The sequence below is a fragment of the Dasypus novemcinctus genome, chromosome 29 (assembly GCF_030445035.2).
Source record: "Dasypus novemcinctus isolate mDasNov1 chromosome 29, mDasNov1.1.hap2, whole genome shotgun sequence".
Lineage (NCBI taxonomy): Eukaryota > Metazoa > Chordata > Mammalia > Cingulata > Dasypodidae > Dasypus > Dasypus novemcinctus.
This window is the reverse complement of record NC_080701.1, coordinates 11,831,781-11,843,720: the sequence shown is the minus strand read 5'-3', so window position 1 is coordinate 11,843,720 and position 11,940 is coordinate 11,831,781. Positions and strand designations below refer to the sequence as shown.

General features: G+C 39.9%; 1 protein-coding gene across 1 annotated transcript in view; it reads right to left on the bottom strand.

Moving 5' to 3' along the window:
* Positions 1 to 2,321: 2,321 nt before the first annotated feature.
* The window catches only part of TNKS (tankyrase), a 244,142-nt gene continuing 234,523 nt past the window's right edge, over positions 2,322 to 11,940 (bottom strand). The window contains exon 27 of the mRNA XM_058290097.2: positions 2,322 to 7,763. Within this exon, the coding sequence (XP_058146080.1) occupies positions 7,677 to 7,763 (87 nt within the window). The 3' untranslated portion in view covers positions 2,322 to 7,676. The remainder of the gene's footprint in view (positions 7,764 to 11,940) is intronic.

Below are 11,940 nucleotides of genomic sequence, written 5' to 3'. Positions count from 1 at the left end.
GAGCCTAAGGAACGTCAGGGTCACACGGCTAGCAAGTGGCAGAGCTGGCTATGAACACAGGCAGTCTGAGAGCGGAGCTGGCATTTTTTTTTTTTTAGGAAGTAGTAGGGATTGACGTTATGCATGGGGAGTGGGCACACACCACCGAGCTACGTCCACTCCCTGGCACTTACTCTTAATCTATAAAGTCTTTCTGCAAACTAGTTGCACTTACAGACTGTCTATTCATCTTTACTTCTCATTGTTATACTTGCATTTCCCCTTGTATCCCCGAAGCATTTGATTCGTAGCACCTTGTTCATCTTCCAAAGATTCCCATTAATGCTTTGGCAGACAGTGAACAGTATTTCTATTTGGCAGATAGAAAAGTAGAGATACACGCCCCTCATAGAACTTTCTTGGAGTTGTGAAGCGGCTTTGTGGTAGATGGCAGTCGCTGGTTTCCTGACACTTTCAGCCCCTTCATAAGCCTGATGACGCATGTTCACGTTATCTTACACAGGACGTCTTGTTACACCGCCAATGTGTAGGCAGAATTAGGAAGAGACTTCGTTCATACATGGTGTCTCCATATTGTTACCTACGCAAGGCTGTTTCATTAGCATTATTGGACAGGTGGGCGTCGGCTGAGTGAAGACACCGATGCCCTCCCCTCCCCGCTGCCTTTTCTGTATTCAGGGCTGCAGAGCAGATGCCAACCCTAAGACCTGGCAGCCCGGTGCCAGCTTAATGGGACAGGTGATCTCTCTCCTCATTTCCAATGTAGCGTGAGGTGCCCCTTCAGCTCAGAGGCCTACTGCACTGTCCTGTGATTGTGAAGCAGCAAGGAACAGTGAACCGTGACGGCTGTTCTAACTTTGCTGCACAAGCACCACCTACCCCTTTAGAGGAATAGGATTTAGTTTTCCAGCGGGAAGAGCTATTTTCTGCAGAAACCCAGTCCAGCAAATGCTTAAGGCCTGCCCACCCGCTCACTCCCGCTTGCCTCTCCCATACCCCCGTGTTTTGTTTTTTTTATCTTGAGCTCCCTTGCATGGTGGTGGAAGCTGTAAAAGCAAGCTTGGGATACTTCTGTATAATTAACTGAACCAAGTTTTTGAAATTCTGAGTCACTTTCTGATCTTCTCACAAGATACTGGTAAGAAATCACGTAGTGGCATCAACCTTGTGTTTTTGTTCCTGCTTAAACACGAACTCCATAAAGAGCCAGAGTTTGGTGTGTATCAATTGGTACCATAGTTTTATAATGGAAAGAATTCTGGGATATAAAATAAATTGGTTCACCACTCTGAATCTGTTTCTTCATCTATGAAATGGGGACTAAAATCGCAATTTGCACAGTTGTTGGGATTGACAGTGTATATAAACTGCTTGTTCATGGTATGGCCTCAATGCTATTAGTATTATCTGCAGGGTTACCAGAATGCTCCCAAGTACCTAATTTGTTTCATTGTGACTGACAGTCCCTCCAGCAAAGAATTACAAATAAAATTCTAGCTTCTAATTTGCTATCTAATGGATCACAAGGCATGGAGAAAGGAAAGGGGAAGGAAAACTTTTGTTTCGTGCCAGGCATTTAATATTTACCATCACACGAGGTACTACCCCAGTAACAGGTGGCGATCCGGCCTCTGAGCAGTTAGGTTGTGCAGTTCTCTCAGCTGCCAAGGGCACTGGTGTGACGTCTGACTCCAAGGCCCAAACCCCTTCATTTAAGATACTCCTAAGGAAAGCGGCCATGGTGGCTGCTGAGGGTGGGGAGTGGGAAGAAGAGATGCGACGTGGGGGCATTTTCAGGACTTGGAGTTGTCCTGGGTGATCCCGCAGGGACAGTTACTGGACAGTGTATGTCCTCCCACGGCCCATTGGGTGGACTGGGGGAGGTGTAAACTGTAATGGGGACCATTGACCATGAGGTGCAGCGATGCTCAGAGATGTATTCACAAGTGCAATGAGGGTCCCATGATGATGGAGGTTGTTATGGGAGGAGTGGGGTGAGGGGGTGGGGGGTATATGGGGACCTTGTATTTTTTTAATGTAACATTAAATAAATAAAGACAAAAAAAAGATAAAAAAGAAAAAAAAGATACTCCTAAAAGGAATCTTTGGTGTCCTGCTAGTGCTGTACTTGAGCAAGTCCCACGTGGTTTTAGAAGTGAGGCTGAAGCTACTTTAAAGGGATCATAATAGGAAGATGGCAAAGGATAGTAGTTATTTGTGTTCTGCCAGTTTTAGGTCAGTGTGTTAAGGTCAGTCAGGTTGAAAGGAACAAACAGGGTAAGATGAAGCATTTAAGAGCTAACTGCTATCCACACACAGAGTACTTTAAAAATGTTTTTATTGAATATTAAACAATTACAAGTACTGTAAGTTAGACATTTAGCCGAAGCACAATTACAGGTTAAATATAATCACAAAGATGTTTTAAATAGAAACCCACCATACAGGCAGGTTAAGTTCCTTGATGCCCTTTTTTGGAAATAAGTAGAGGGTGACGGGGAAAAAGGGTCTTCCATTCCAGGTGAAAGATACTGAAGACTAGAAGAATTTACATGCTGTAAGCGATTTTCCAGGACTAAACTGATAGGGTTGCCATATTTAGAAAAACAAAACAAAACAGAAAAACAGGACAACCAACTAAATCTGAGTTTCAGATAAATAATGAATCATTTTTTAGTGTAAGTATATGCCAAACATAGCATGGAACATACTTATATTAAAAAAATTATTTGTCTGAAATTCAAATTAAACTGGACGTTTTGTATTTTACCTGACAATCCTATAAACAGACAAACGCCAAAAAAGAAAGGGGGGTTTTTGGAACCCCCTGCCACTGGTGGGTAACACAGAGACTGAAAATGAAAACACCAATAGGGAACCAAAGAGTCACTACACCGGTTACTTACACAGACCATCACAATGAGAAGATACAATTACTACTCCAAATGCTGTTGCCAGGAGACAGATTTTTTTCAAAGCTGGTTTTGTAAATGGTTTTGAGAAATCTTGTTGATAAAGTACCTTTTTAGTTTGTAGCCTTTCTTAGAACATAATTTTGACTAAAGGTATCAAAGACAAATATTACCACGAAGATAAGATGAGCCTGAAACAACGGGAACAGAAGCAGGTGTCAAATGCACAGGAGGAAACTGAAGTACTTTGCGTGATGAAGACAATGATTATACAGTCAAGGTCATCATCTTCTAGGTCCAGGACGTTAATCCTAAATATTCTTGTTGCTTTTTAATTTTTACTGTTGTTTTCCAGAGGTGTGTTTTCTGTATTCTCGTCTTGAACCTTGGGAGGGCGTCGTGGGGGGAGGGCAACCCCACCCCACGGTTGCACCTAACTGCACTCATCTGGAAATACTCTGAATCAAAAAAAGGCCTTGCAGGGCTGCCTGCAAAATGAGTAGGAAGATAAAAATTAAAATAAAACAATCTGAGTTCTAGACTATGAGAGGACTCTGTTAAAAAAGATGAGTATGAGGTGGGCGTGGAGATGTGAAAAAGTAAATAGAAAACGTGAATGAAGTAAAAAATGCAAGCATTCCTATAGTACAAATATTATTTCAAAGGGGGGGCAGAACTCTGGCAAATGTATAAAATTGGTCACATCATGACCATATTTGGTCTTGCATAAAATCTTTAGCTTTCTACTGGCTTTCATTTAGTATCATCAGTTTTATATTTTAAAGTGATTAAAAAACAGGTTGCACCTCACTCAGATGCTATATGGTTTCAGTTTATGAGTTGCTGCTGTGTCCCCACATACACTACTTGATGGGTTTTGAAATCTTTCTAGCATTTCTCCAAACCAGAAGATCTGGAAGCTATGGAATTTCAGATATGGAGAAACTGGGACAGATTTACTGTGTCAGCTCTGTTGTATGGAAGGGAGTACTACTTAGAAGTATACCCTCAAAAAATAAGCTGACATCCTGGAGACATGCCCAACTCACACCTTCCGAACACTAAAAATGGAATTACAATTTTTTATTAGAGTATAAAAGGTTAAGGAGTTTCTGCCATAGGTGTCTTTTTTAAGAAGGAAAATTTATCCCTTCATTTCAGAATGCACGTGGTGCCTCAACAAGTCCCGTGTTTTTTATTTTTTAGGGTGGTATTTTTCAATGCCTTTCCTTTTCAAATGCTGGATGTGTCTAATCCAAGCTTAAACACCACTTCCACAATTACTTCCATTTCCCTGTCACTGGTTTCACATCAAACTTAACTTGAGTCTTGGAAGCCACTTCTGACGCAGCACACCCTTCTTCACCGTCTCCAGGCCTGAGCAGCCCTGGGACACTGGAGTCTCCGAGGGGGCGGCGCCCAGCAGAAGCCCGAGCCGGAAGCCTGCTCGCCGCAGGTCTCACACTCGGGAGCCGGGCGGTGGGTGAAGTATGCGCGTGCAAAGGCTGTTTACAGAAACCCAGAGAGCGAACACATTCAAAAAGGGAGGGAGAGCAACGCCCAACAACCCTTTGTACGTCTGGGAGATTGTACTGAATGAAATAGAGAAAATTCCAGACTCCAAGAAGGAAAAGGTAATTAAGAATCCTGGTTGTGCTATTCTTTTGCATAGAATTAAAACTTTGGGTTCCGTGCTGTCATTTGTTAACAAAGTGGCAGAATCTGAGCAGAGCCCATGATGCCTAATCCCCGTTTCTGGTTGTGATATGAAAAAGGGAGGCACACTGTCTCTTTTTCACAAGATCCAAGATGAAGAAAGGAGGGAAATGAGTGGGGTCAAAAGTAATTGTTGGAGCTAATTATACTTCCAGACTAGCTGTCTGGGGAAAAGGGAAGGAGGGCAAATACAAGGAGAAAGTGTCCAGTTCAGGGCACTTAATGTAGGCCTGAATCAAGTACCCAGTTGGTCAATACCTGGTAAACCGGAACCCTCACGTCTCGAAGCCCTTTGTTTTCAGAACGAGGGTAGAGATGGTGGGGGTGTCCAGAATCTCTCTTCCATGCAGTTTGGGAAACAAAGGGGCTATTTCAGGGGAGGTCATATTGGAAGTTCCCAACTTGTTAGTGTTTCTATACAGTACATATATAAGGAATCAAATGGATTTCAGCCCAATTTAATGCCAAGCGTTTATATTCCAAGGGTTCTTCACACTGCTATAGATGGAAATTCCAAAAAGAAGCTTTTGCTAACTTTCAAGTGCAATCGTGGTGACCTTTGGTCTTCAAGTTCTGGAAAGAGAAGTATTTGGCTCCTGTGATATTAAATTAACCCATTCCCTTTTGCATCTGAATAACATATGCACATTCTTCCAAGAACTACTGTACTTGAATCATTACAAGACAAGAACCACTGCAGTGTCTTCCTTGCACAGTACCTTTACTCGGCACACAGAACATCAGATATGTGACATTGGCACTTGAAATGGTGAACCAAGTTTCACTTCTCAAGCGTGAGGTCCAAGTTTAAAACTGGCACAGTCGTTCATCTAGTTAGTACAATGGAAATGACATACCGCCACAATCAGGGAGTGGCTTATCTTTCTGATGATGTTACAAAGCTTTCAATATCTACACCATATTAACCCTTTTACTTAACTAAAAACCATGGCTGTGTTGACCATTTTAAACTATATCTAAGTAGGGAGGCAAGTAATGTACACCTTCAAGGCTACTGAAAACTACATTGATGGTAATTTCTTCAAACCTTTGTTACACATGGCAAAAAAGGAGGAAAAAAATCCTCTTAATGAATATCAAACTTCGAAGCCTCATATTGAATTCTAGTGCTATTAAACAAGTAGCCAAGATACAAACACCCTGCTTGGGTCACTGAAACTTCAATAGAAGCAACAACTGAGGCTAATTCCTGATTAATTTCGAGGACCCATGCAACACTCTGCTACAAAACTCAAACTAGTTCTGGATGCCTAGTTCTAGCGTTGGATTCAAGCCAAAAAGAAAGCGAAGTGTATATTTTAAGAGCCTATTTCTAGAATTTTTGCACGTAATTTTATTTTTCTTCAGGAGATTAAATGATGCCACAGCGAAATCAGCCCATATCAAAAAAATAAAAACAAAATAGAACAAAAAGCAAAAAAAAACTGACACCAAATTAGTCTTCTGGACTTTAAGCTGAAATGGAAAGTTTGTGTCACACCATTTTTCTTAGGTTTTTACCACCTTTATATTACCTTTGCTTCAAGCTAAGTAAGTCCACAACATGTAAAACTAAATAAATAATGCACTCAAATCGATATTTAATTCAGGCGAAAAGGGCAAATATACGATAAGTATAATGGATAATTTTCTGTGTCAATGTGCACTTGGCAAATACTGATTAAAACAAGCAAAACAAAGCAGTAAAAATTTCCCACAAAAACCAGTATGGTGTTATTTTGATCACATTCTAAAAAATTGACTGAAGGGGCTTTGGTTTCAGGTTTTGCTCCGCTTGTCTAAATATATTAAGAAGTTTGAAGAAATGGTTCAAAAATTTAGGGAAGGGACTTACATAAATCCTTTGAAGACCTCGCTCAAAATAAACCCCAAATCTGGAATTAAATAGCTCTTGCATTTGTGTATATCTATCCACTAAGCAGGATTTAAACACTGCCTTTCTAAACTAACGAAATAGTAAATACTCTTGTGACTCCAATGAAGCACAATAATTCTGTTGAATTTGGATATAAGGCAGCTAATGGGGGGTAACAATTCTGGTGCAACAGATTACGCAGAGGGAAGGATTTGTTCTCTGAGGAGTCCTCGTGATCCTTGCCTGCTGCCATTTTGGGAAGCGCCATGCTCCCCTCACTCCTGCAGGCTGCTGCTGGTCACAGCCTCCCCGTCACTGCGCCTCTGCACGTCCCAGGAGCATCGCTCAGCCGCGGCCCTCGCGGGCCTGCCCTGGGCCAGTGCCTCGCGCACGCCTCTGGAGCAGGCCCGCTGCTGGAAGGAACGAGGGGTCCTCACGGGCGTGGGCTTCTCTGAACGGGGAAGCTCCTCAACCAGGTTGACGTTTGCATCCTTCCCTAACAAGACTGGCCAATTAATAAAAGGAAACCGAAACCTCAAAAAAATTACGTTTACAAGAAGTACAAGTATAAAATAAAACAAATCAAAGTAAAAAAAACAAACAAAACTAACTCTTGCTTGAAAGCCTGGGTTGCAATTCTAACGATTTTAGTCAGTGTGACTTTGTGCAAAATATCCTCAAGAAGGTTCTGGCTCATTTTCAAAGTAACCGACAAAAAAAAAAAAAAAGCTAATGATACATGTTTGGAAAAAATGAAAAATGGCCTATTACATGTATATATTTGTTATACACACCCGTGCTATATTTAACAAATAAAGCTAATGTAGTGTGTGGATTTTGAACATCTGGAACAGTATTGGTTATGTTTTCATTTTTTCCATTTCCAAGTCTAGATCAAAGCGCTATTGTTTTAGAAATGGAGAACTGCGTGAAAATGAGCCTGAGATATGTTAAAAGGCCGCCCCTGTAAACATTTCCTCAATGGGAACAGTAGCAGTTGAGTATGTATCAGTTACTCATACTATATTCATCACTATAGCAATGCTTTATAAAAGATCAACAGCTTATTTCTAGGCTGTCAGGGATTTAGAGAGTATTGATTTTTGTTGCAAACAGTCCACTGTCATCAGTCCCAGGTTCGACTCCGATCGGCCTTCACCAGTGGGCGTTCACTAGGTCTTCTGCTCTGCTGCCGCTGCCGTCTGTGAAGGAGCTTCCGGCTTCATGATCTGGTACGTGATAAGATACTCCGGGTACGCCTGGAAAGGACAGGAAGAAAACCAAATCACCCTTTCGGCATTAAATAAAAGCCTCAATTAATGTGGAAGCCTCACAGGCTGCTGATCCTAACTACAATTGTACCCACGGCAGCCAATTAATAGGTGCCTGAATAATTGAGAGGTTTGCAAACTCATCTGTATATAAACATACATAAATCCTACAATCTAGAGAACTGTTAAGATGTTTTCCTATTTTGACTGCTATAAATTAGTTTTCCCTAATGTTACATTGCACTCATCCATCATTAGAGAGCTACACTAAGCTTAGGAAAACTAAGCATCACAGGGACAGCAGGAATCTTTCCTTTTGCCCCTCAGCTCTGAGAGGTGAGTGCCTCACACAGTGCTGTCACATAGCAGGGAATCAATAAACGTTTGTTAAATGAAAGGAGGCTGCTCAATCAATTTCAAATTCAGCACAGATGACCATGTAACCCACTGAGCTACAAGGAACAAGGGAGAGGCGGGTGGCGTCACCAACAACCTGCAGGCAACAGTTTGGAGATTATTTTTAAGAAATGACTAAAGGCATCTTTTATAGGAAAGATACGGGCTCCATTTTTAAAATTTTTAAAATAATGAATGACTTTTAGTATAATTACAATGTTGTGCATTCATCATCACAAAACTGGCTCAGTTTTAGACCACCACACTTTTCCAACTATTCTCTTTCTTTCTGTCATATCTTTCTTAGCCAGAAATCAGTATGAAGACAGGTCCTGGGAGGGAGGCAAAAAAACGAGGTTGTACACTACATCAGAATTCTTCAACTCTAGCACAATGATAAAATGGTGATCTTTTCTATTTATATACCAAATCAGTTTCTGAGCTACTTCAGTGAACTTAGAAAGCTGGACTCAGTATTTCAGAGTTGTCTGTGCTGAAATAAAGTGCTCCTTGGTGAGCTAAGTGTTTTGGAGCCCCAAATAATTTATCGAATGTTAACCTACAAACCACCTGCAATGGAATAAGATAAAAGGAATGAAGGATTAGGGAAAAAAAACAAACAAAACTGGATTGTGTAATATTTAAAATGCGGAAACAAACATGTGAGTGATTTGCTGAGTGATTTCTTTATAATTTTAAACCTCTGATCTTAGGAGGCAGAAAGTGTTATATGTTTGGGCTTCAGCTTTCCTCATCTATATGTGGGAATAATAACACCATTAGGATTTTTGTGAGGATTAAATATAAAGATCTTAGAATAGGCTGGGCTTGGTAAAAATCCAAGTAGTGTTCATGATTACATTTAGTTGCTATTATTATCATTTATTAAAGAGTAGCCTCTCTTTAAAAAAAAAAATATATATATATATATATTTAAAGATACTTAGATTCCATAACTGTTACATAAAAAATAGAGGGGATTCCCATATGCCCCGCTCCCTACCCCTCCCACATTTTCCCATGTTAGCAACAATCCAAGACTAGCCTCTCTTGAAGAGGCCTCAGCAGGATGCAAAGAACAAAAAATGCAAATGTGTTCTGAAAAGTTGCAGCTGTGTACAAGGTGCCATTATCACTCATAATATATTATTTTCCAAAATTCCAGTCTGCTCTAGTTTGTGTTAAAAATGAAAATGGTTCTTCTCTTTAGTATACCTAGTTAAGATAACCAAAACTGACAGTCCCAACTCTACTGCCTTTCCAGTCTGAAGTTTCAATAGCTAAATAGTTTGTAGTTTTATTTTATTATAATTTATGTCCTGCTTAATTCTTGAAACTGTTCTAAGGTGGCATTTGAATGAATCATACTAAGTATTACAGATATTTAAGCTTCTTTGGACAAAAGCAGGAGTGGGCTTCCCATTTATATCAGATGCTTTGTACGTAGCATTCAATGCATAGATAATGGTAATGAATACATACTTTTCTTGATCATTAAATCACCTGATTAACTAAACAGTATTTCCGGTTTTCTGCCACACCAGTACGTATTTCCTCAGAATAAGGGGTGCTCTTTTACATAAGCTTAGTACTATTATCACCTCATAAATTTACACTGATACACTACTTATATCTACTTACCATGCATATTCCAATTTTATCAGTTGACTTAACAATGTCCCTTCCCTTCTGGTGCTAGTTCTAGTTCAGGGGCAGGACCTTCATTTATTTGTCATGTCTCTTAAGCTTCATATAATCTGGAAAGTTTTCTTAGCCCTTGTCTTTTAAAATATTGACATTTTTGAAGAATATAGTTTTGCTACTTTAAAGAAACAAAACAAAGCAAACACCAGAACACTCTTCATTTTGACTAAGCTGAGATTATACAGTCTTGGCTGGAATATTGACGAGATCAAGGGCTTACTGGAGAAGAAGGGACACACATGGATATTCTCAGAATACCACATTTGGAGGTATACTGTATGTCACCTATACCTCATTGGTGATGTTAATTTTGGTCATCTGGTCAAACTATTGACCCCTTTTGGTAATGTATAATTATTGGTTTTTAATTTTTCTCTTTTGTAGCTATAAGACTATGCAAATATCCTTCTAGTCATCAAAATTTCCCCCTAGATTTAGCATCCATTGATGATTCTTGCCTGATCTAATCTTTACCACTACAGTTGCAAAATGTTGATTTTCCAACTCAAGTATCCCCTCCACATTTACCCATCTGCTCTTGGCACTTTTTCCTGCCAGAAAGCCCTCCTTTCTCTGTCATTTATTTATTCATCTACTTATTGGTATAGACATGAATTCCTATTTTGTTCAGCAGTTTAAAATTCATTACAGTACATAATTTGATGTGGGAAATATCCAAGCTTTGGCCAGTGGGAGGTGGGAGCTCCTTCACACTGCCTTCCACGTTCCTGTGACATATGCCCATTATTTTTTCTTTTTCTTTTCACACTTCATTACTTTCTGCCATATCAGGATATTCCAGGCTCATCCTGTATACCTATCTGACCCAGTTCTGGAATTAGCCGTTTCTTCCAGAAGCCCTGATTCCTTTTAGTGGGGCATGGTATTATAGAAAAGATCTGGGCTTTAGGTGTGTTTATTGCTATTACGTTTCTTTGTTTCGAGCAGACAGAGCTAGGAAATATATCCACATTTTTATATATGTGTATATGCACACACATATACACATGCTTACATATGTACTTATACAATAACATTTCTATATGTACATGTGCACACAATAATATGCAAGCATATATATATTAGAAATCATGAGTTCATACCGATACCTCCATTTTCACTCCACCTCTACAGGACTTTCTTCCCTCCCTCCCACCCATTCCGTATCTGTGTGTCCCTTCTTCTACAGTAAGCACCCTGGTTCCTGACATCAACACATTTACTCATCTGCTCAATCCTAAAACATACCACCATCAAGAGACATACTAAAAGTCTGTTTGCAGTTCTTCTCCCTACTCCAGACCCCACCTAGCCCAATACTGGGGCATATAGTCAAATATTGTTTTCTTGGTAATTGGGATTTAGTGATTTTTTTCTTCTTTTTATTTCTTTCTTTCCATCTCCTTTATTTACTGTGACTATGGTATTCATTTAAAATGAATTAGGTCCAGACAATGTGATTCTTTAAATTAAAAATTGGCAGACATTTAGCAATATTGTGGCAATTAACTGTGCCACAATATTCCATCTCCTTTATTTACTGTGACTATGGTATTCATTTAAAATGAATTAGGTCCAGACAATGTGATTCTTTAAATTAAAAATTGGCAGACATTTAGCAATATTGTGGCAATATAGACTGAAATCTATAGAAAGTTTTCCTGTTTGTTGACAATTTTATTTTAGAGTCTCAGGCAGATGGTGGTATTACATGTACTGTAGCTTTACAACTCAGAAAAGTACAGTTCTATGAAGTACTAAGATCAGAACTGCAGATTCAATCCCCAGGAACACCCCGGGGCAGGGTCATCCCTGAGGAGGGCAGCAGCTGCTCTTGGCGTCCCACTGCCATGCGGCACAGTGCAATACAAGGTGTTAAGCCACAACAGCAGCAGATCCTGCCCTTGCTTTTAGCTGTCTTCTTGTTTACATTGTTCCTTGGCTGACTGATGGACTCCATGTGAATGACTGATGCCACAGAATCCCTCTGATATGTTCATTTGTACCTGAAATGACTGTTACCAGAATATGCAGTGAACTATTTCATTAAATGGTTTTCTTAAAT